This window comes from Phalacrocorax carbo, chromosome 5, assembly GCF_963921805.1.
Source record: "Phalacrocorax carbo chromosome 5, bPhaCar2.1, whole genome shotgun sequence".
NCBI classification, from domain to species: Eukaryota; Metazoa; Chordata; class Aves; order Suliformes; family Phalacrocoracidae; genus Phalacrocorax; species Phalacrocorax carbo.
Genome location: NC_087517.1, coordinates 55,677,868 through 55,704,259, shown reverse-complemented (window position 1 = coordinate 55,704,259; position 26,392 = coordinate 55,677,868). Strand labels below are relative to the sequence as shown.

The 26,392-nt window shown below is 40.8% G+C and overlaps 1 protein-coding gene across 7 annotated transcripts in view; it reads left to right on the top strand.

Annotated features, from left to right (window-relative positions):
* KCNC1 (potassium voltage-gated channel subfamily C member 1) overlaps positions 1-26,392 on the top strand; it is a 133,183-nt gene that overhangs the window by 80,332 nt on the left and 26,459 nt on the right. For all 7 annotated transcript variants that reach the window (XM_064452590.1, XM_064452585.1, XM_064452592.1 and 4 more), the window contains exon 2: positions 15,107-16,040. In XM_064452590.1, coding sequence (XP_064308660.1) covers positions 15,107-16,040 — 934 coding nt within the window. The remainder of the gene's footprint in view (positions 1-15,106; positions 16,041-26,392) is intronic.

The window sequence follows — 26,392 nt, the reverse complement described above, 5'->3', positions numbered from 1 at the left end:
AAATTACATGCTTGGAATCAATGCACAACTGATGTCAGGTAATTTCATTAATTTGCCCTTAATTTTTTTATGCAGTTTTGTGCCTGTTATATGGCAATACTTGCTAGGGAAGTTTTCTAAAAGCAATTAGTGATTTCTGGTGATTCAGGGTTAATGAGGCTCCAAAGCAAAATCTCCTTAAGGGCCAGATTTTCATAAGCTAGTAGTCTGATCCTGTTAAAATATCCGATAAGAAATTTTAGTGTTGAGGACTTCAGAGCCTCGTGACAAAATATTGAAGTCACTAGAAAGGGCAGTGGGAAAGTTCTCACCCTTCTCTAACCTAGAGCGGCCATTTCTAGGGGTATTGATGTAGCAGAATTGCACAGTGAAGGACAGAACTCTGAGAGCCTACACAAATCTACAGCACTGTCCCCACCATCTTTTACACACCCTCACCCCACCCACCACCACATTCGCTATGTGTCAGGACTCACTGCACTGCAAGGTTAAAAGGAAGAGTGTGGCTGAAAGACTGAGCTGGAATTCCACAACTGGGTGGCTTTGAACTCTGCAAACACAAGTTCTGGGAGACTGTATCTTGGCCAACAGGCACAGCATCCTAACAACAGCCCAGTACTCAGAATCTGACAGTCCTAACCACCCCTGTGGAAGCCTGTATATTATGAGAGATGTTTTGAACAATATCCTCTAATTTTGCCCCAATCTAAGACCTCAACACTGGTAGCTGTGTAGGCAAAGTTAAAACACCATACTTGAGAAATCCAGGCTCTAATCTTTGAGCCTCACAATCACCTTGCCTATGGAACAGAAGTAGTATCTACTTGTTTTACATTAGATAACCGTTGCAGAGATTGATACCTATGTTAACATTTCAACAGCACTTTCGAGGCATAAAGAGCTCCACACTGTTCAATGCTATGCAATTTTTCAAGTGCTTTGTAGCATAGGTAGATGCATAATATTCAAACAAAGCGATTTCAAGTGAAGGTTATTTCCTTTATGCTGGAGGACAGAATTCAGAAACTAAGTTAGTTCTTCACAACAGTTCACATCATACCTGCACATACACTTGAATGAACTAAAGAAATGCAAATGCACCACAGATGACACAGCCAGAATGCAGCAAACAATAAAAGATGACAGGATCCTATTATCCCACAAGATGTTGAGTGTACTGCAGGACACAAGCTAAGCACAGTTGCATAATATTGCTAGCAAACCTCTTAAAATACTGTAAATTTCTTTCATCTTATGTAGAAAACAGTTCTCCTCTAGGTCCAGACTGACTTACCTTGTGTTCCTTTTCTAATCTTTCCATCTCTTTTAACCCCAACAGCACAAGAGGTTGCTTTTAAACATTTGCTTGTTGCTTATGCAATATACCTCACAGAAGGTGTTTAAAGGTCTCTTCTCTGTAGTGCTGAGCCTTTTACAGCCCCAGCTAAAAGGGGTTAACAGAAAGAGGTACTTAGTGCAGCCCCCAGCACCAGATGAGATGGTGGCTCTCACAGTAGCTACCTACAAAGGGCTGTTGGGAGCCCTTTTGAACTGATGTGAGCAAGATGACAATGCTGTGCAATCAGCCCTGCAGCACTACCCCTGGAAATCCTCTTTCTGCAAGAACTTCACAGCTGCTGACACTGAACCAGCTTATGGGAGGGGTGGTCTCTCTACACCTAACTGATAGCCAGGTTAGTATCACAGGTGTTATATGTGACCCATCAATTTAGGCTTAAAAACATAACAATGAGAACAGGTTTATTTTTTTTTCAGTTGCTCTCCTGCATATAAGCACAGAGTTTTTGCATGTCTGTAGGTATGCACTAGATTGGGTACAGTGAACATACACAGTAGGAGAAAATATTTTACTAGGGAAAGAAAGAATGATGCAACCCTCTCCTTTAAAACAGGATAGTAGTGTCAGCAAGGGGAGTGGGCATGTGCACTAACTGCCCTATACTGTATACCATGATAGGTACTCGTGGGATGGCAGGTGCCCTCATGAGTTTAGGTTGTAGCTGTCCTAGCTCTTCCTGAGGTTTTCTATGGTATGCCTTGTAATACCTGGAAATGCTGGACAGGCACATGATTTGCCACAGTATTTCAGAGGTACCTTCACCGACAAAAGAAGAACTAACTAAAGCTTCTGTTCCAAGCCCAAAGTGCTTCTTCATATGTAGGCAAACTCAAACTCTGGAAGGCATCTTTGAAATGTAGTGTGCTGCCTAATTTTAAAAGAGTTACTAGAACATCCTAGAAAATAGGAAACCTTGACTAGTGTTACCAAGCTCCACAGCAAAAAGACATTTTCCTTGTTTTTCATATATGGGAGCAATAATTTCTTAAGGCAAAGATCTATACAGGATTCAAAGAGTTTAAGAAGACACCGTAGGATACTTACAACAGACTAAGGTGCTCACTATTGAGAAAAAAACACCTTTCCCTAAATATTGTATACATACTTGCCCACAAAACAGTGGAATCTCAATACGAAGAAAACAAGACATTTCCCATGAGACATAAGGAAAAAAAAAAAAAAAAGAAAAAAAAACTTACTGGGGAAACAAAATGCATGACCACCTGAACAGGAGACTGGCACAAAGTGGCCACCTTAGGGCTCCAATTGTTTACTGCTGGTACATTTAAAAGTTGAGCCACAGAAACATAGGCATAAACACTCTACTCTCCAGAGAGAGTGTAGAATCATAGAATGGTTTAGGTTTGAAGGGACCTTTAGAGGTCATCTAGTCCAAACCCCCTGCAGTGGGCAGGGACATCTTCAACAAGATCAGGTAGAACTGATGTTGACAAGAGAGGATGATGGAATGCCAGGTATCACTACCATAGCCCCTTCATTCACTGGCATGGTGAATTTGGAAATGCAGCAGAGAAGGGATCTGTAGGTAGGAGACTATAGCAAGTATACATCTTGGTATGTATACTCATACTGGGGTATGAGTGAAGCAGAACTCCACAAAGGGAAATCATTAGTAGTAAAAGCTGAGGCAAAAATTTGTGCTGCAGGGGGCTTGTTTCAGTTTTTGGAATAGGAATCAGAGTAACACTGCACAGGAGATCAACCTGCATTCAGACAGTAGAAGCAAACCGCCTGTCCATAGCATGGTTAGTTTACAGGGCAAAATACCTGGAATCCCACAATGCATCCCCAGTGCAGGGAGTGAAGCAGGTGATCCTCTTGGATGACCCCAAGTCTGTCTTCCCAGTAAAGCTTCCTTCCAGAGAACGGTGTCCAGAAAATGGTGTCCCAAGAATGGTGTCCCCAACATGATACCTCTCTGTCTGGGAGGAACAGCCCTGACAGACCTGAAAGAGGGGAGAGGGGCTGTGGCTAGCAGAAAGAAAGGCAACACAAAACAGGAGTCAAGGGCTAGGAAGAGCCCTTCCTCTCCTCGCTTATGAGAGGAAAAGCCCTGGAAACACAATGCTGTGGAAAGAGTCACAGGAGCGATCTGAGGTTGCAGAGATGCCATGACGCTGAGGCCATTTCTGTAAGGCCTCTGATCCCCACAAGCAGCTTCTGTCTTCCTCTGGGTGGCAGTCCCTCCCATTCAGGGGGGTCTTCTTAACCCAAGGCCACCCCTACTAATGGGAGCTACCCTGGCAGGGCTCTGCACACGAGAGGAGAATGGGCTCTTTTGCCAGTTCCACATGGTACAGCCAACCATCCCCACAGTCCTTGAGACAGGTATTAGATACCTAACATATAAACATGTATTTATATTTAACATATTTCTATGGTAATCTAAAACATTATAGGTTTTTTATATATTAGGTAATAGTATGCTGTATGATGTATTATTGTATCTATATTATAAATATTATGTAGGACATTGTATGTAATATATAATATATACCATATAGTATTGTAACAGACTACAGTATAACTAATACACACGCAAATATATATATGCCTGTATTTATAATTATATTTATATATTAATCTTATTCTATACATATGTATATACAAAAGATTTATTCTCTCTATTCCACCATCAATAACACACATCATCATATATACTTAGGAGTTTATTATTGAGTGGAAACTTGCAGCCACTCTGCCACAAGTGAATTTTGAAACACTTTAGCTGCTTGTGGGACTAGCAGTGGGGAAGAATCCTGTATTTTGGCGCACTACCAGGAATATATGGATTACCACTCTAAGGGCAAGAGATCCTGTGTTGTGGGCAACACCTTACTGGGAACTTGTTCTTGAAAAAAAACAGTCAGCACTCACTGAGCCAGATATCCTCAATCTTGTTGGTCTGAGACAAGACAGACTATATGACAAAGGCTATTTTGGAAGTTGCCTCCAAAAAGCTACCAACACAATTGTATAAGTTATTTTGTCGCTAATTTGGCTATCTAAAATGGCTCATAGCCAGTCAAAACCTAGCATTGCAAAGATTGTTGTCAGTGGAGATTTTGTATGAGCAAGGACGCTCTTATCCTGTGCATTATCTTTGCACAAATTAAGCTGTGCAAAAGACTCTGCCTAAGTGGGGAATGAAAACATTCTTTGCTTTCCAAAATATTTTCTCATTTGCTTTAATAGTTGTTGGAGTTTCTTAATATGTTATAACTGACAAAAGTGATAGGATGAGATAATTTAGATATTTGATATTTAGGTTTTGTTGAACAAGGGCACAAAAGGTCTTAGTATTTTGTAATCTACTTAGGCCACCTAGGAGCTTAACAGGGCTTCTCTGCTACACATTGTGCAATGGTAAGGAAAGAACTGTGGCCATAATGCTTTAAAAGCACAAACTGGTAGCTATGGCTTAAGCTAAGTGAACACCATGTGAGGAAGAGTGTCTACAACACACTGCTCACCATAATCTGGAAAAGAAAAAAGTTAATGAAAAAAACATTTTCACTGAATAATGTGAAATTGTCTAAAATGAAGCAGTCAGTCATTGAAATGTCTGGGGCTTAACACCTCATTTTCAGCCACCTTGTTAAGAAGCCTGGTTTTTCAGAGGCTACATCATCTGTGACCTCCATCCATATAAACTGCAGTGAAAACAGGAAATCCAAAGAGATCCCAGGGCTTCCAGTTTTTCAGAGTGATGAGTTATTTTCAGTGCCTCAGTTCTGAGGTGCTCAGCTCAACTGTCAGAGGGCAAACCCTCAGCTGCTCCCAGAATTTAAAGCTCTTTGGAAAACTTCTCGCAGAGTGGTCAGAAACTGAGCTTTCAAAAATCCATGGTCGAATATGAAAACGGTTGTTCTGTGTCTCCAAAGAGGAATTGTATCACAATTACTTTTGCTACAATACTGCCATCGCAGGCACTGCAGACCCACACTGCTCACCTCTGGAGGCTGATGCCTTCTGGATCCTCCCCTTAGTCCTACATAGGAGCTGTCAGCATCCTACTGACTGACACATCCTACCAGCTATTGATGAGTGCACGCGGAAGATCTGCAGGTAGATTTCACACCTTGTCCAAGGGTGGTTATGTAGCCAGCCTAAATATTTGACAACTGCTTATTTTAAATTCTCTTGAAGCAAAAGCATTATTCTCTGAATATAAACATGATCTGGAATACACTCCAAATATCTTGGCTTAAAAACAACAGGGAGAAAAGTCAGCCTTGTCTGTTGGGTTAAGGAGTTCTGTATTCAGGACAAAGCCTCACTCTGTATTTCAGGTGTTTCCTTGTGGAGTTTTGCACTTAATACTTCCACACATTGGAGTATTCCCTCTTGCAAAAAAAAATAAGCAAGCAGAATGGTCTTTCTAATGGAGCTGGAGACCTCCGAGCACCCTGTGCCAGCTTCATACTTGTAACAATTTCATTCCTCAGGTGCTGGTGTGCAGCTGACGCTGATGAATCAAACCCCACTGAGGGTGGGCCCTGAAAGGCTACAGAAATACGTCCCCTGCTCTATGAAAGGCTTCTAGCACCACTCTAAAAATAGGTTTGAGAGAGGCTGTACTCCTTATAAGCATGAGCATGTGAATTAAGCCACCTCTGGGCAAGTCACGGTGCAGAAGCTGTAACTAAAAGGGAAAAAAATTAGCCTTGCTTCCCCACAAACAGTCCCAGGACTCATGTAGCCTACAGCTAAATTCAAGTAAACGGAATGCCTGAGTTAGCAACTTTAAGAAAGAGAGAGTGAAAGAGTGGGTGTGCACACATGTATGCATGAGAGAGAGTAAAACCTGTCAACCAGTTATCTTTGTAGTTTCACATTTCCAAAATCAAAATGTGAAGCTCAGAGATACGTATTTACCTTCACCTGGCTGCACTTCATCCTAGCCATGAGCACGTGTGCAATTTTTTATTCAGTTTGGAAGGAGAAAAATAAAAATTACTTCTAAACCATAGGAAGCCTCAGGACTAAGCTGATTCTGCACACCTGGGTTTTCCCAGTTGAATTCTGCCTAGCTCTAGTCAGGAATTCGCCTTTGTCAAGGAATTGCGTAAGAAATGCCTTTTCTCTTCCTACGAGGAAGGACTAGCAGAAAGTTAAAGAGGAAGGAAGTGTGATTTTCTCAGGAGTAAAACAGCATCCAGAACAAAGGTGGTGAGATCATGAAAATCCTAATGCCTGACGCTACCACCAGTCATTGCTATAAAACTCTTCAGTTTAGAAAGTGTGCAGAGTCGAAAAAAAAAGTTACCTGCTGTCTAGCAGAAAAAGACTGAAAAACCTAGCAAAAATGGGCAATTAAAGTTCCCTGGTTTCATTTGTCATGTGTTACTTTATATTCCAGTGTATGAGAAGTTACCTGACTTTCTCAGTTTCTTTAATTCTAGAGCATTTGACAGAACTGACAGCATAAAAGTGTGTGGCACCATCTGAAAATGAGATCAATAATTATATTGCATTTATGCAGCAAAAGCACGAGCATATGAAAACAGGAGTCTGGGACTCATGGAACGTTTGAATGTTTAGTGCTTGTTAGCTTACAAAAGAAGGAAAACATCTGCAAATTTCTAAATGCTTAGCTGTCTGTGATGGATACAACAAATGTGAACAAGCTTAAAATGTAGCAAAAATGATTTAGGTTAGGCATTAGAAAGAAAAAAATACAGATAAAACATAGTGAAGCACTGGGATGAATTTCCTGCAGAATTTCTACAACACTGACCATTGGAGGTCCTTAATAACAGCCAATACAGCTGTCTTTCAGGAATGATCAAAGACTGTACTTTGGGACAGGGAAATGACATTTGGAGGTCCCTACTAAATGTACATTTCCACAGTCCCTCGAAGAGAGAGAAGACTTACTTTGAACACTCACAGCTCCTTCTGCAGTGTCCCATATACCTAGCTGCAGAAGCCTTGGGGCCCTTTTGGATCAGGAATCAATATATGTTAAGAATTTCCCATTGAGCTGTTGCTGAGCAATATGAGGCATTTCTTACTCCCACCATACTGTCTCCACATAGTTCTCACTACCAGCCAAACTAGCTAGCAAGGAAGCTTGCAAAATATATTCACATCTCTTCTGTAACGATGTTGCTATTCAATCACAAGATTTACTCTATCCTAGATGAAACTGGAAGACTTTCCTGTGACCTACAAAGAACCATTCCAACCTTCGCCTGGTGACCAGCTGGCTGGCCATGTGGTCACAGAGAAATACTGTACATACCACACTGCCAGTTCTCATGCAGTCTTGCTTATCCCAGTAACTACCTTGACAAAGCACATGGCTGCCTGCTAGGACTAACATTTGAGAGATCTGCTTCTAAGTTATTTATTGCAATGTCAACACCGAATAACTTAAGCATATTTTCCACAGATGACTGCACATTTTTTAACACGCTGTTTCATGTCTGCGTGCTACTAAGCATTCCAAGATTTTTTTGCAAGCTGTCATATATTTTTTGGCATTACATAACCATTTCATCCATGAGCTGCTAGTGGACTTTTTATCTGACTCTGGAGCAAGCTTTGCCTATCTGCAAGCCTACTTATTCCATTTGTCTCAGCTAAGAAACATGAATTTGAATAGTCTTGGGAGTGAACCAGTATGTTTGCTGAGGTGAGCTGCAATATCAATAGTCTTATCATCTCACTGAAAGAAGACAGACTGCCAAGAGGGTCATCTCTCCCTTCACAGAGAGGAGCTTAGTGTGTGCCGTCATATACTTATATCACACCTCCAAAAGCAGAACTGGATGTTTCCCCTTGCAAAGAATTTCAGTTTCATAATCATTGCTCAAGGGATCTTGAAACATCTTATAGGATTCTTAATGAAATATTGCAGAGGTTGCTTTTTGACAGAGTCCTAGCTTTTGCTCAATTCCACAGCATTATCTGGTTGCTAGCATCATGTGCCTACATTTAGTCATTTGATCAGTCATAGGGATTCAATACTTCTTTCAAAAATTCAGTAGAATTACTCGCACGTTCAAAATGAGTCATTTGTTTGAATCAGGGTCCGTATCTCCAAGAAAGCCTGGAAAATTGGTCATGACAGATAATAAAGTGGTTATAAGGTTAAGTACTTTAAAGCAGCTTTCATTTATCCCATACTTTGGCTGAGCTGGAGCAAAAAGATTTGTCTCTATTGTTAAAAGTTTTGGTGATACATGGACTAAGTTTTAAATGAAGAAAGGCTAAAGTATGGTTTTCAGGTTAAAATAAAAACTAGGCAAGCTTTGTGGCTCAAGTTACAGACAGGCAAATGTTGGCAGCTTCATGCAGGTGTAACAGTTTTCGGAGACAAACCTCAAGCAGATGAACTAATGTAAAAGCAAGTTGGTAAAGTATTTGAAGAGATGCCTTGTGATGGAAATAATGAGGTTTTATGCAGGTCTAGCAAAAAGCACAGGGCTCTGTATATATTTAAATTACTGATGCTTTGTAGAAAACCAACTCATGGGTTGCCAGCACTGATCTGAAGCTCTTCTGAGCCTAGCCTGTTTCTGTAAGATATACACCATTTACCAGTCATAGACTTACTGAAAAGTTACTAGACTTGGAATTTTTTTATTATTCTCCCCACCTGCTCTCCTCCCCCAGCCCAAAACACACACACACATATATCTGTCCCGTCCCCCATCCCTCCCGTCCCCCCCCCAAAAAAAAACACCTCAGAAAAACTCCAACCCCAACATACTGGACCTCACTACAGTCATAACATACTTTTCTGAAAGCTTCACAGCACTAACTGCTCCATCAGTTCTCATTTGGAGAACAAAGATGTATAGTGAGAGTGTTCTCATCTCTCATTGCAGTCTTGGCAAGCCCTGGGTTCACCTATGAGAGAAGCAGCAAATCTCATGCTACTCAGAAGCCCTACTCATACAGACTAAGGCAGCAACTGCTTAGCTCCTGTGCTTTGTTGGTTCAACAGGACCAGGAAGGTTATGGTGTAGTGATTTAAATATTTTTGTCATTATAACCAAAACTCACCAGAATAGATCAGCAGAAGGAGAGGGTGCCACTTCTACAGAAAATTTCCTGATGCTTCAACAGATGTAGTTCAAACAAGCTGCCATCTTCTTCTGCTCTTCATCCAGATGTCCGGGGAAGGGTAGAGTTTCCTGAATTTCTCTGCAAAAGGATAGGGATTAAGAATCACTTTTTAAATACTTCTGATAGCAGTTGCAAAGGGAGAGGCTGGTAAGTCTTCTCTGAATATGATCTATTTCTTTTCTCCCATCTAGGCTTGAGTCAGGATTTTTAAATGATTCTGAGCAGTATCAAAGGAGAAGAGCACCCGTCTGTGGCATGCAGCTTCTAACTCACTCTGAATGTGTGATCTGGAATAAATTATGAATGGCGTGTCGTGTAGACCGCTGTTTCCTAGAAAACAAACCCTGAAGTTACTCAAACCTGACTTGCAAAAGCCGTGCTGCTTCCACTGCCACCAACCACTTTTCTTGTTGTCTATAGTCCAAGAGCGGTCTCTCTTTTATCAAAGACTCAGCCAAGGTCTCCCTTCCCACGTGTCCACTCCAGACATACATTGGGCTAGACACTCGCCAGACATAAATTGGCAGACAGTCCCAAGCCTCAAAGAGTTTAGTATGTCAGTTTAAAAAAAGTAGACAAAGGATGGTGCAAAAGATGCAGGCACACATGCTTGAAGACAAAGAACATGTCAGTGGTGGAAGTTGGAAAAGAACCTCATCTGATTTCTGTCCCTGTGCTTTTATCACCAGCCTTCACTACCCATCTGCAATGAAGCCTGGCAATTCCAGCCGCTGTATCAATGAATACTAGTGGGTTACTGGGCTTATTTGTTTAAAACAAAGCATTAAAAAGGTTTCTTATCTCCAAGACCAGAACTATCTCAGAAATGCAAGGTAAAGTCTTGTTTTAAAAACTGATTCCCAGAAGTAAACAGCCACACCTGTGTATTTAATACTGCCTGGTCCAATCCTCAGACCCTTTTTCCTGAGTGAGCCTAGCCTCCTAATCCTCATGTATTAGAAGGTTTATTTGTGGCTTTAAGGCTGTTGGACTTTTGTTTCCTTTCCATGCTGAGTGGAAAGAGGCTAGATCTGATTCTGTTACTTTGCTCCTTTTACAACTATGCAAAGCTGATGTTAAACACTACTATTCTGAATTATTTGGCACTTCATATTCACACTGCACTGGCAAAAATTACTAGGTTAGACATAGGGCAGTGGAGGAGCAGGGACAAGCAGGCCTTTGAGGTAGGTAGGTAGATAGACAGGTAGAAAGGCAGGCAGGCAGATAGATTTAATCAGAGGCAATATAAATTAGATTATTAAATTATGCACTTATGGGCATGATGTCTTTTAGACTCTTTCAAAATAACCTTCTTAAAATATATCTGCTATTAACAGAAATTATGCAGGAGTAATTTCTTCTCTCTCGAAAATGAAGACATTGTAAAGTAACTTATATTTTAACCAAAATATCCCCTTTTAAAATCTCCTCTCTGCCTTCTATTACGGCTTCTGTGGTTTTGGACAATCTGACATTTTTCTTTGTTGGTATTAGAGCCAGAAAGAAGCAATGGCAGCAGCATCTCTAGTGAAATAGGAATAATTCGCATGTGTCAAAGCAGATAAAAGAGTTTTGATCACTTCAAATACTTTACGCAGGTATTTTCTTAAATTATAGAAAATTTTAGCTGCCATTATGTAACTCAACAGCACATGACTTCACTTCATAAAATCCTCACTCTTTTCCCCCAGCCCATTCAGATCCTAGGAAGAAGAGAAATTCTGTTGTAAAATATATGGAGAAGAAGATTAAGAACCACTAAATAACACAAACAATACCACAAATAATACATCAAACCATTGGTTTGATGAGTGTTCAGTGAAATAAAAAGAGATAGCCTTATTTTCAAAGACATTAGAAAACAAAGGAGTCCCATAGTCTTCACTAGATTTTAGCAGCATTGGTTATCTCTGGATTTGACGAGCTATCATGTTAGGCATGATGGCTGATCTCTGTTGGCCTCTGACGGTGGGCCAGAGAGTACTCTTTTTTCAACCCCTTTGGCATGAATGAATGCTGGTGTCCTTAGAAAAATATACTTGTACTTGCTGGATTGGATGCTACTGGATTTTGCTTATAGCTAGCTAGATCTTATATCAGATAATTAACAAAGAAGAATATTCAGAAGAAAAAAAGGATGGGGACAGTAAAAATTGGGGATCACAAATAAATCTATGCCAATGACATATTACACATTAATTTGTGGCAAGCTGCTAAATTTCTGCATCCCAAGCAGCTGCAGGTGATAAATCTATCAGATGGGTGCCAGTAAACACTTCCAAAGCTGCAAAGCATTCAAGAACATGCCCATCCCTGGGAAAAAGCCCTGGATGTTGTTTAATACAGATAGAAGGAAGCAAATGCTTCACATTCATTTAGCAGATGCTTCCTGCTCTGCTGAACTAGGGACTAAAAGTTCTCAATTCCCCTCTGAAGCCAAGGTGTACACACACAAGGGCTAACAGCAAGAGAGATCATGGATGTGATGTTCTCTACTGGTAACACTGCTAGCATATACCACTGCAGAGAACTTAAATGTCAGAATTGGTTATTTCTTCCCTTTAATACAGCAAAGCATCACTTTTCAAGATACTTGGCTGTGCAAGGTCAGCCTGAAGGTTATCCTCAGCACGAAAAACTCACTCAGGAGAGATATTCATATACACCAAGAGGAGAATTGCATTTTGAGTCAGCATAAAGAAAGGGGACTTTACAGACCCCTTAAAATGCAAAATGGTTTTATTCCCCTCTCTGCTTCTTATCTGTGAGTGCTACCTGACTTAACAAAGTGTCAGCATTTCCTTCTGCGGCTTGAATTCTCAGGGCTCTATGACTCTACAGTAGAGATCTACTCCAGGCTGAAACAGAGTGGACATGCTGAAGTTGCTAGGAACGTTTTCCTGAGTTCTTGGTGCAAGATGCCTTTTGTATCTTGTTTTACTCATACTTAGACAATTGGGGTATTAACCTCTACTTAATTAAGCTCTGAGTGTTAACAATATCATACACAAAATGACTTTGACCACTGAAAAGGCTCTTCAACTTATTTTTCAGGGAGGCTGTTAATATACTTAAAGTCAGTAACATTAAAATGAAAGCATATAGAACCTGTACACATTTATCTAGGATCAAAAAGCACATGACAAACACCAGCTGGTATTTTTTTTAACCTATTTTACAGATGGAGAAACTGCATGGAGAAATTTCCCTGTTTAACAGTAGAATCTGATAAAAAGATACCCAGAGTCCTGTTTCTCTATTTTCCTAACCTCCAGATTGTTTGTCTTCCAGACAGCTATTTATATTAGAGACTGATTTTAGCACATATTAGCACATATACTAGATCATCTCATAACAAAGCTATGATAGCCTGAAGCATTTAGGGGAAGGCACTGGGTTTTTAAAAATATGTGACAATGGCTAGGTTCTGATCTCTTTGGCAACAAAGTTGGATTTGAAAAGCAGAAGAGCCTGTTTGCTTCTGTATCCTTCCAAGCTTATTTACTCTTACTGGCCAAACACTGGCACAGGCTGCCCAGGGAGGCTGTGGGATCACTGACATTGGAGATATTCAGACCTGGATAGGCAAGATCCTGAACAACCAGGTCCAACTTTGAAGTTGTACCAAACAACCTCCAGAGGGCCCTTCCAACCTAAATGATTCTGTGACTTTATTCTCCGCAGTCTATCAAATGGTTCACCTCAAACTGTGGCAAATCTGTGCTTTTGACTTTGTTTGCTAATACGGAAGGGTCAAGCGTAATTCTGCACTAGGTGTACCCAGGAAAGCAGACAGGAAGAACTTCTTGCTTGCAGGAGAGCTTTGGTAGCTTGAAGCATAGGTTATTTTTAACTGATCTACTCCTTTGGCAGCAATTTCTTGTAGATTATTGCACTGCATTTACAGGCAACAGACAATTTTAGAAGAAACTAGTTCTTTTTAAACCCTATTTTGGCTACACTGCTGAAAAAGGGACTTTATGAATAACAGTACACTATAAGAATATTTGAATAATATTTTAACTACCACAGTTGCTCATGAAGGCAGTGAAACATCTTATGTGACGCATCTTGTCAAAGTGACACACAAGACAAACAGGGAGATAACAGATGTAGGGAGTGAAATGGCAAGAGGTATTACCATTACTCGAACACACAAAGAGACTTATTAGACATATGCAAACTACTTAATTGATAAAGGAGGATTAAGCAGAGGAACTGTGGTTCCAAGAGTTCCGAATTTTGGCCTGACTGTACCCCTCAATTATCCTCAAATACAACCAAGATATCTCCTTTAGGCTGAGAAAAGCCTGAGAAAAGCTGAGGGAGTTGGGGTTGTTCAGCCTGGAGAAGCGAAGGCTCCAGGGAGACCTTATTGTAGCCTGTCAATACTTAAAGGGGGCTCATAAGAAAGATGGGGACAGATGTTTTAGTAGGGCCTGTAAGCGATAGGACAGTGGGTAATGGTTTTAGGCTGAAAGAGGGTAGATTCAGACTAGGTATAAGGAAGAAACATTTTACGATGAGGGTGGTGAAACACTGGAACAGGTTGCCAGAGAGATGGTAGATGCCCCATCCCTGAAGGCACCCAAGGTCAGGTTGGACGGGGCTCTCAACAAGCTGCTCTAGTTGAAGATGTCCCTGCTCACTGCAGGGAGGGTTGGACTAGATGACCTCTAAAGGTCCCTTCGAACCCAAACCATCCTATGATTCTGTGAAAAGCAGGAACTGAAGCAGAGGAGGCAAGTTCTCCTAAGATAAACACTCATTGACTTTGGGGGCTGCTGCCACCTTCACTGTAACTTGATTAACTAAATTGCCATCCAACAGCCTTAAAAAAGATTCATCTCATTCTGGTACAAGTCTTATAGTGTAATGAGAAACTCTTCAAGAAAACCTTGTCTGATAAAATCCAATAGATCTGTCCGCTTTTGGATCAGCTGACAGGCTTACCTGGAACCTTTCTCCTCCTCCCTGTCCCCCACCCCCCAAAAGATCTGGAAAAGGGAACTGATAACAGAGATGTTTACTCTAGGAGAGCTCGGTTTGATATGTGACTGTTCCTCAACCTGTCCCTGGGATTTGGCAGGAAAGTCTGATGATGCCAAGCAGGACTCTGCTCCTTGCTGTAGAGCTCACCTGAGACTACCCCTACATTTACTAGCACCTTACTGAGATCTCAAATGCCACAACTGTCTGTCACTAAGCTGGGAGTAGGAGGCAGCCACCATACCACTGACACCATGCTGCGAAAAGACTCTTGCATGACAATTCTCTTGGGACGTGTGCTCTATCTTTAAGACCAGGAAGAAACAGAAGACCAAGTTCAGGAAGGCAGGATTTCAATATGTCCTTAACCTTAAATCCTATAGAAAGCTCTACGATTTTAATGCTTGCTTAAATTTACACTCACGCTGAAGTGCTATCTGTATAGGAATGGATGTTAGCATGTATTGATCTCACTCCAAGTTTGAATGTTAGGCTGTCTTTGCAGGTGAGACTTGGCATATGAAGGCCACAGGAAGAAGGCTTGGCATTATCTTAAGTTTTAATACAGCTCTTGTGTCCCCCTGGTGTTTCAGAATCAAAGCCCCTGTGCTTAACCTACTGTTTAACATTTCTCTCATATCTTTCTTTCCACAGTATGTGGCATTTGCCTCCCTCTTCTTCATTCTGGTCTCCATCACCACCTTCTGCCTCGAGACCCATGAGAGATTTAACCCCATTGTGAACAAGACAGAAACTGAATTCATCGGGAATGACACCCAGGTGCGGCACTACAGGGAAGCAGAGACTGAAGCCTTTCTCACCTACATCGAAGGTGTCTGTGTGGTCTGGTTTACATTTGAGTTCCTGATGAGAGTCACTTTCTGCCCAAACAAGGTGGAATTTATCAAAAACTCTTTGAACATCATTGACTTTGTGGCCATACTGCCTTTCTATCTAGAGGTTGGACTCAGTGGCCTGTCTTCCAAAGCTGCTAAGGATGTCCTGGGCTTCCTCCGCGTAGTCCGTTTCGTGCGAATCCTGCGAATTTTCAAGCTGACCCGCCACTTTGTTGGGTTGCGGGTCTTGGGACACACCCTCCGCGCCAGCACAAATGAATTCTTGCTGCTCATCATATTTTTGGCATTGGGCGTCCTAATCTTTGCCACGATGATCTATTATGCCGAGAGAATAGGTGCTAAACCAAATGACCCTAGTGCCAGTGAACACACACACTTTAAAAATATCCCCATCGGCTTTTGGTGGGCTGTTGTCACCATGACGACCCTGGGCTACGGAGACATGTATCCTCAGACTTGGTCAGGCATGCTGGTGGGGGCCCTCTGTGCTCTTGCTGGTGTGCTGACCATTGCCATGCCTGTCCCTGTCATTGTGAACAATTTCGGAATGTATTACTCCTTAGCTATGGCTAAGCAGAAGCTACCAAAGAAAAAAAAGAAGCATATCCCGAGACCACCCCAGCTGGGATCCCCCAATTATTGTAAATCTGTCGTAAACTCTCCACACCACAGTACTCAGAGCGACACTTGCCCACTGGCCCAAGAAGAAATTTTAGAAATTAACAGAGCAGGTAGGAAACCTCTTAGAGGAATGTCCATCTGACCGTTAACTTCCATCCCGTGTAGTGATTTAAGATTCAGCCAGACTGCTTTCTTAGAGCAATGGGTAGCACATTTATCCATTCTAGTCCCACCATCACACAGTGAATATGTGTGAAGTCTAGGTTGCAGGGACAAATGGTACAGGTGGAGGCTGATCAGCAAAACTTAGGATGAGAGCACGCTCTAGGAGCCCAAACTTTGGTCCTGGTTAAGGGCATACAAGTCTCAAGATATTTTGAAGAGCTGTTACATCTAGTGGAAGAATTTTGAGAGTTCTACAGCTATGTTGCTGGACTGTGTAATGCATCTGAGAGGCTCCTGAGAGCTGAATGCTTCATAGAGCAGAGTAGGAGCCAAGTACTCAGCAATTACAGAATTTTCTGACAAAACAGGGCTGGAATTCGAAACAGCCAGATGCTTTCTCATTTGTTCCCATTTGGGACCTTTCAGCTGTTTTAAATGGCAGATATTGTACATCTCATTACAGAAACTAGGTGCCTAGTAAGTTGAAGGGACAACTATACCATCATGCATATTCATGAGACAATCCCGTCTCTTTCTGATGATTAACTGCAAAGTAGAACAACAGCTCAAATTCTTGACACTAATGCAAAATGACTCACTCTGAGACAAGACTAGATGTAAGGATGTTTATTCCATGGCATGCAAATCAATCTATTCTATAATATTCCACTAGAATTTAGCATTTAGAACTATGAAGAGTTTTGAACCACTAAAACATGCTCCTTTTGCAAGTATGGGTTGGTGAGTTACAGCTCTTTCAACCTTCTAGCAGCAAAGGCCAGCTGGAAAAGGTCTGACTGGTCATTACTGGCTGGTTTGGCCTAAACAGTGATCGCCTCATAATATGGTGTTCTTATTTTTAATTATACTGATTCAGCTTAGCAATAGGTGAAACCAGAGCAAAATTAATCATACTAATTCTACTGGGAGGGGGGAGGGAAAAGGAAAAAATACTAGTCACCATGGAATATATTATAATATCCCATGGCTAGTGGTTAATTATGGGAATATCTCAGTTTTATGAGAATCCTCCTATAGCACATAAAGTTATGGGGCTCCAATTTGACTATTTAAACCCCATAATCTACCTCTACCCATGGAATATCACTATTTATTCTATGGAGTAATTTCAAAGTAGAGTACCACGTTGAAAACAAAGCCAACGTCATTTCTGGCAGATGTTCCAGCCAAGTTGCATAGTAGACATTCTTCAGCCTATTCAGAATATCCCCGTGTTGTATTAGATAGAACTGATTGCCAGTCAAGTGATTTTAACTGACGTCTAGTCAAAAAGAGATGTTTTGAAAGTGCTAGCATATACCTATGATGGTCTTGTGTTATCATGTTTTTACTTTGAAGAAAATTCTACTTTGTTACTCATTGTGAGTGAGGTATTCTCTCATCATCTCATAGCCATGCATGTTGATGTCATTGTGAACGGCACAAAGAAAGTGAGACTTTCCTTTGTGTGTGACTTCACCAATGCCAATGCTAATTTTGGAGGGGAAGAGCTGGTGGGAACCTTTCTCTTCTTTTCTGTTCTCTTCTCTCTTCTTATTTCTTTTCCCTGTTGTGCAACTATGTAAAATCCATTCAGAAGGTAAATAGCTTGCTTTTCTTTTCTTTTTTTGTTAAAGGCTATTCCATTGCAACAGGCCAATCACAATTCACGTGACTGATAGACTGTCTCTTTCCTATTGTATCTTTGGCACATAAGCCTATGGTTTTATCATCCATTCCCCTCAGGTTGCAAATGCTTATCACAATTCACGTCCAAGCAGCAAACTTCCTCATAAGTAGATGTCTTTGTGGCATCACATATCAAGAGGGAAAGAGGGCACAAACAATATTGTGTGTCTCCTGCTGTGAACAATATGCCAACTACTCACTTGTAATGTGCAAGACATGCCAGACTTTGAGTACTTTAGCAGTCAGCTACAGAGTGACTCTCTTCTCAGAAATCCCTTGCTTTATAAAGTTTCTTCCATTACCTACCCTGGTCCTCTCTGGGAACTAGAGGACTAAGAACTCTACGAGTTCAGTGCAATGCCACACTGGTATCCTGAGAATACGAGTAATTTTGGTTCAATGTGGAACTGTTTGCCACCATCAGTGCTCTAAAAATCAGCTGTTACCACAATATCCATAAAGTATTGATAGTAACAGCAACTTATCTATTTCTGCAATAATTAAGAGAGAATATTTTTATATACATATACAAGCATATATATTTTAAGAAGTAACAAAGCACACTTATACTTCAGCTAACAAAATGGACTCGGTAACACTGTTGCTGGAGTTCTGTTTCTGCTAATTATTGCGCACCACTAGCAGCAAAAAAATATTGCCTGCATCTTTTAGCATCCTAATAGGGGAAGATCTACATGTGTGCAAGAGAAAACTAAAAAATAATAAGTAAGATCAGAACCGAACTGTTAAACCAAGATCTGCATTGCCTTGGATGTTGAGGTTCACTTATGTAATATGAAGCATTCATCGGCACTGACTTGTTCCTGAAACCATAACCTGCGCAGTTCATGAAAACAGAGACTTGCAAGGAGTGAATGTTTCCCATACTGTAAAATATTTGGATTGGTTAACAGCACCTAACTGTAAACAACCAGTTAACATTGTACTAGGAACACAGAAAGGGGCCTATTGTTTCTAAAATAATGTTTGAGTTGTCCAAGATATTTCTTGTATAACTGTAAAGCTTCAGCGTGACATGTCTAGTTGATATAAGGTCATACGATGTATATCTAACACATTATTCCAAAAAAAGCCTGTTTAGCTGCTCAGGTGTAAAGGACATCACATGAAGTTATTAATTCCATATATTATGTGCGGTGGGATGGTTAAACACTTCACAAGACAGTGATGAGTATAAAATAGTTCTACATATGACTATCTCTCCATGGCCCCCTCATGCACGATGTCAGCGGGTCACAGCTGTTCTCAGTCCATACACACAGGGCTGAAGGGGCTCTACGGAGAGCTCTGCACAGCCACAGCCCAGTGCCTCCTCTCAGGCTAAGGAGTACTTTCCTGGCACGAAAATGCAAACAGCAGAACTTAGCCCACAGGCTGCACAGCTGCAGCCAATGTTGCTATGGTCATTTGCAGGAAAAGCAAAGATGGGTTGAATTTAAATTCTGGTAAGTTTGAATTAAATTTTTTAATTGTCCCCACTACTCTCAGCAGCTCAGTCCTGGGCTAATCTACACCTGGCAGGGTGGTATCTTTAAATAACAGCACTTGATTTTGATTTTATATAAAGAATGTCAGAGTTTGATTCTACCATGCCTCCCCTTTCTGCAGCAACCCTTCCTGCTCTCTATCCCATCCAATCCTGTCAATGGGTGGCTGGGAAAGCAGCAGAATGGGAGGAAAGGCACTTCAGAGCAGAGGATGGCAGATCGTCTGCTGCAGGCAGACCTTCACCAGCAGCATTAAGAAAGTAGAGATTTCCTCTGTACAAAAAATCTTCTTCAAGGCAGTTTCCGATGCCTGTAAATTCTCGAGATACTGCTTATATGGTGCCTGGAGGAACTGGGCCTGATACAAAGGAGCAGATCTCACCTGACAATTTGACTGAAGTCCTTGACCTGAGGATATCTCAGACTATAGAGGACCAGGTGTTCCCCTCACCTAAAATATACACACCAAGATCTAGCATCACCATGTCAACCAATAACTTTCTTATGTTGCAGTGTTGCTTTCAGGCCCCATTCAAGATCAGGACTTCATTTTGCCATTGTTGTGTATGTGACGACCACTATATTACAATTAAATACCCGACAGGCTAAGTAGACAGCAAAGAGGAAATGAAAGCAATCTCCAGTATTTTCATTTGACACAGGGCTTAATTTAATTGAGCAAGATCACTTTGAAAGGTCTGTGGCAAAGCCACTATTGGAACATAACTAAATAAGCATCAGTCAACCATAGTCTGCTGTGTTGCAGTGCCTTTTATCTAAAGGCTTCTAAGTATTCCAAACAGTCAGCATCATAACAGAAGCAAAACAGAGAAAAGCAAAGCAAAATTTGCTTCAAACAGAAGCAAACCAGAAAAAGCAAGATTCAACTACTTAAACTTAGCTGATTTCTGTTCTGAACCACACACATGTATACATGTATATCACTACATGTATAATTTATCTCAGTACACATAGTGAAATGCTTTAAGGTGCAAGTCTGTAAGAAAACCTCAAAACATGCAAAACAAATCTTGAAGGCTCTCAGTTTTGTTTTGAAAGTGTTAGTCAGCTCTTCAGTCCCTCTCTTCTGTGAACTATGTGCTTACCTGAAGGATAGGTTGGTTGCACCATTACATCTTTATGTTGCCATAGGACGAAGTGATGAATGTCATTTTCCAACACTGTAAAAGAAATTTAGAATAAGAATGGAATTCATAACTTCATTTGATGTCTACAGTACTGTCTGGTGCCACAGAGAAATGGTCTTAAGAATGCATCCATAATACATAAGCACAGGTGATGGGTTATTTTGGGTTTGTTCAGAGATCTACCCCAACCTTTTGTTGTTTTCATATATATATTTACAACACCAGCACACACAGTGCTTATATTGACTTTAATATGGCCAAAATAAGAATTTCTCACCTCTCTGACCCCTTCTGCATGCAGCTTCACTTAAGCTATACTCTAAGGATATCATACCTTCATACAAATGTATTGTGCAGCCTTTTTCACAGTGTACTGATGACAAAATGCTCTAGGCACTGCATAGCTGTAAAATACGGAAGAAATAATACTAGAATTCAGGCTTCTAAGAGGAGAGGGAAAATGTCTGTCATTACTAATACAGTCTTTAGCTTCGGAAAAAACTTCTGTGGTTATTTTACTTACCTGCCCAAAAAAACAATTTTCCATAACCCACTCCTTGACTATCCCTATGTCTGAATAGTTAAAGCAATCCAAGACTACCACTGACAGAGGGGAACTACACAGTTATAGTGATTCCAGAGTACTCCATGGTCAGATGAACTGTAGCAAGCTGTGTCATTAGGAACCTATTATTTCAATGCAATTTCCTGAGAGAGAGCTGGTCTCCTTTTAAAGAAATAATGTGGAATTACCCATTTCAGCTTTATCATTCATGCTTTCTGAAGGAGCTGCTCTTTTCTCAGGGCTTCATTTTTCATCCCTTCTGTCACCATAACCTAAATAACCTGTATTCCTTGTGCAACACACCGGTTCTAACGTCAAAAGTGTGCTGAGCACTGTAATTCTCGTGCCAATGCTCAGTGGGAGCTGAGGACTCTTGGCAGTTCTTGTCACAAGCCCATTATGCTGCCTAACATTTCACTGTAGTTTGTGACCTTCAGTGGCTTTTATGGATAGCAAAGCACTGTTAAAGCCATAGGTATGTAGTCACAGTGGTGGTCCTTCAGTCCACTGGGAAGCAAATTCTCTGATCAAATGCCTTTGAACATTAAAAAAAAAATCATCTAAGTTTAATGTCATAAAACCTTTAACCCTCTCTATAAAATGGACAGTAGATAGCAATGTAAGTGCAAAGAGTTTACGTCCGTTTCAGCTCAAATGACTTTCATGTTTAAACGTGTTGGACATAAAAAATGCTAAAAAGGCAGCGGAAAAGGAAATAGGGAGATGTTTTTTCCTTCCTCCCTATACTTAGCCTTTCTAGCCTTTAAAAATCAAAAATTCATCACTCCAAAATAGCAAATGAGGTAACAATCGCATCTTAATGTCACTGAAGATGGAGTCCTCTGGATCTAATGTAGAAATTGTAACAGGTCAAAATAAAAGGAATAATGCTTAGTTCTTCCCATCTAACTTAAGATGCATTTGCCTGAGGTCCCCCCTATACTGGAAGAAGAGTCAGGAAGCTTGGAAGAGTAATTCACTCATTTTTGATCTGAATTGCCCTCTGGAGGTGGCTTTCACCATAAGTGATCTCAGGTGATGGCAGCTCTACCTTAAGATCCCCAGTTAAGCGCCTACAGTTAGGTGGAAGCAATATGGATCTATTCCTTGCCCCCTGCCCCATGTGGCATTTCTGCAATCTCATAGCTGTGGATCATATGCAAAGCAGAATTTATTACTACTGTAATGTAATACTTTGTGGTATAATTATTCATCTGTCATTTCCTGTAGAGATACAACCGGTGGGTGTCACTTGTACTACGGTGCTTGTTTACTTTAGAATTTGAGTAAAAAATAACATCCTCTACTCCAAGTCATTTGAAAAAAAAAAAGGAGGAGATATGAAGTCAAGCACAGTGCTTTGGGTTTCCCACTTTTCTCTGGCACTATGTGAGACACTAAAAAACAAAACAAACCAAAAGAAACCACAAACAAAAAACCCCAAACAAACAAACAAAACCCAAAAAGCAAACCCCCCAAAACCCTCCCTACACAGCCCCCTGTGGTCTGGCCACAGCCAGGGATGAGTGTGTGCATAGGGGCAGGACTGCACTATGCTGAAAAATAATCACAGAACTAAATAATAAATCTTAGGACTTTTCATGCCTTAATAACTTAATGAGCACGAGGCACTTTTAGTGATGGGAAAACACAGATACAAGCACTCCAGCCAAATAAGGCCAACCTGTGCCAATCCTCCAGCACAAGGCAGATGTAGATATAGTAAATCCTGTTTCTCAGGCATGTGCCTGCCACTGCAGCTCCTACAGCACCCAGTGCAGAATGCATTCCTAGGATATGAAAGAGGTACTCTTGGCATCTCTCCCTTCTGCTGGACTGAGTATGACTGGTGTTTGCACGACAGATACAACAAAAGGCACCTCTGTGCAAGAAGTATCTCCTGGCTGCAGTAGAACCAGACAGATGGGATGGCTTACCCATTATTACAAAAGGCCAGGGACAAAAGGGTCTAGGTAAGAGGTCCCAGTTCTGTGCCCAGTCCACTTGCTTATACCCCTCTTACTCTATACTTGCTGGAAATTTTCTTCAAGCCTTTTGGTTACTTGCTTGTCTGTTTATAAGCACAAAGCCAAAATAACAAGCAATCTACCATTCCTGCTGTCATTGTTCTTTGTATTCATCCATGCTCCATGACTCAGACACCTTCCATACTGTACAGATCATCATACTGTATTCCTCAGTCAGAGCGGTAATATAAGATTGTAGCATGACTCACCTTGACTGCATTTTCCTGCAACCTCTACCTGACCTGTCAATGATCCACTGCACTCTACAGAATATGGTGTTGGCGAGACCCTCAAAACTCCAGGATGGGTATAAGTGAAACCCCAAAAGTGTCAGGATAAAACTAGGAAGGATCTTTCAGAGCTCTTTGCAATGCAGCACTTCCAGGAGCAACAGTTCTCAGCGCTGCATTAAGCACATATCCAGTAATACCTGTAATAGCAAGATGCACTGCATCTACTTAACTAGAGCTCCTGTAATTCCTCTAGTGGTACCAATAGGTAGGCAGCCAACATACTGTCACCTCACTTCAAGAAGTAGTACCTCTCAAAGGTGATATTCTCTGGGAGTGACGTTACTGTGTTGGCCAGTTAGTACTGGGAGAGGCGGTCACCACCATCACTGGAGTGCCTTTACTGGGGGACACGGCTTCCTGGAGGGACCCAGGTCAACACGGTGGTGAGTAAATGTGGAAGAGGTAGGTTGGATTGGAAGGATTCTGCATATTCATTTAGCATACTAAATTCTGCTCTCATGCCAGCGTAAAGTCCATCAGTGTGATATCTACTCAGAAGAGCTTCACAGCAACTTTCAAAATATGCAGTAATATAAAAATCAGGAAACTTTAATAAAGACACCTAGAACTAATAAAGATTTTTATTTTAATGGCCTTAGAATATTGGGATAACTAAAACTGAGTTGTTATATAGGAATCTTAATTCTTTTACATGTTCTTCACATTTTCTCTCTTTTTCTCTTTCTCTCTTTCGCTCTGTTTGTTAACATTTACTTGTTATTACTGTACGTTGCTTGCAACTTGTGTATGTTACAGACTGTCACATTTTATTCTGTGAAGTTTTTCTCCAATTCCCATCAACCTGAGCTCCATGTTGGGCAGCCGAGGAGATTACAATACAATTCTTTAATGCAAAAGAACAAGGAATGTCACAGACTATAGGTAACTTCACTGAGGTTGTGACACAAAACCTGATGCGAGGTATTAATGCAAAGAGTAAGTACTTGGTATGACAATAGACTACTTAGTTAAACTACCTTCTTTTTTTCAGATAGTCTGCATGGAAAAAATTAATTTTCATTACTCTCCAGCAGAAAAAATTCCCAAACCCACCAATTTAGGATTATTTTCACTGCCATTTTGAAAACCAGTGATGCCCATGTGATGGATCATTACTCATTTTCAAAGATTTAAACCCATATTTTCTATACTGTTCTTCTCTATCCTATACTCCTTCCATACTCTCCAAGCCATAATTTCATAATTTCATCATCCTTTGTCTGTGGTTTAATATACCTTCTCCATAATTCTTTTTCTAATTTAATCTATTTATATCCCTTTCAATCCAAGGACCTGATTTAACAACAACAAAAATGAGTCCCTACCCATGAGATCCACATTTCTTAATCCTGCATGAGGCTCTGGAGCCCATAAAAATTGATTTCTGTAACCAAAGACGGTCTGGCACAGAAGCATAATTGTTATTTTGCTGAATCAGGTCCTGAGCAAAGTATTTTGTTTACAATCTCCCCCAATTACCCCCCAAACACTACTTTGAGAGAATCATTAAAAAATAGCTGATAGACATTTCTGATAATTTTCTAGACGGACAGCATGAAGTTTATTGCTACTAATCTTATTTTAATTGTCAGTAAATTTTATGTTAACTCAGAAATCGCTATAGCCATGTACTAAGTCAAGAAAAGCATATTTTTCTCAGGGTGCAGTTCCTTTACTTCCTGGTTTGCTATTATGCTCTGACCCTCCCTTAATCAGTGAAGAAGCACAGCAGAGTTTAGATGGAGTCTAGTACAAAAAAATAAAGTTATTTATACTGATGCAATTGATGAGTGGCCATGAATATTAATGGAGAGCAAACACTATCCAGGCAACTAAAACAGAAAAAACTGACTAACAGGAGTGAAACTGGAATTAAAGAGATGCAAGACAATTAAACTGTAAACAATTCCTTTCCATGGACCATCTCAGAGAGAAATTTAGTGATATAAAGTCAAAGGGTATTTTCAGATGCTGCACAGCCCTTAACCCCTCCACAAATCAGAGTAAAAGTCTTTGAATACATGGATTCATACTCTTAACTTTCTCATAATCATTTGCTTAGCACAAGAAGTATCAGGCAAAAGTGATGCTGTAAAAATAGGATGCAAAAAGGAATATAAGATCTTCTTATTTTCTCTAAAATAAAGACAGCTGGGAAATTCTGTCCTCCAGCAGCAACTCCAGCAGCCTCATAGCTGCTCTCCTTCCCACTTCCAGCTAATAGGCTTGTAGCTCAAAAAAGCTAGAGCACAGCAGTTCTCCATCCTCACCCTGGCCATGACACTTCTGTTCCTATACCATTCTGTCACTAGCCCAAGACCCAGGGAAAACCATCATACCAAGCGAGTTTCCCATTGCCAGCATAGTATGACACAACTAATGTTTGCCACATTAACATCCCTTTTACATCACCAGAAAAGTGCAAGAGGACTGAAAAACAGATGAGTAATTAACACACTCAATGGACAATGTACCAAAATTTTCTTCAGGGATCCAGTTGGATTAAAGGTTTCTGTGAGAGGGACCTCATAGAGATCCTTCTTCATAAGATACTTCAGGCAGCTACTGTGCATGTTAGGGTTAGCAAATAAAAATTACCCTCAAGCTCTGAATGAGAACCAAAGGACGCTCTTAATTGTTCAGGAGTGGGACTATCCACAGACCGTAACAATGGCAATCCCAGGTTTGGGATCAGGGCTATAACAGCACAGCTGAGATCTAGACAACCTGTAGATTCATTTTTAGGTGTACACGGGGTGGTGGTGTGGAATGTAACTTTAGCCAGACAAGGCCTCCCCAGTAGAAAATTCTTCATCTTTCAAGCAACTTCCTTTCTTAGTGCTGGCCCTGTTTTACACTCAACTGCTTCTACCTCCTTCCTGCTTGTTAACCCCTTCCCGTGTACCAGGGCTGCAGAACCTTGAAGTCCCAAGCCTTTGTGGAATGGAAAATGGCTATTCAGGGAGGTTGTAGCTACTCAAGCTGGGTCCTTGTCTCTTTTAATCCTCAGACAAAGGTAGCCAGGAGGAAGACAGTCTGCATTTTTCTGGAAGAGATTGCCAGTGAC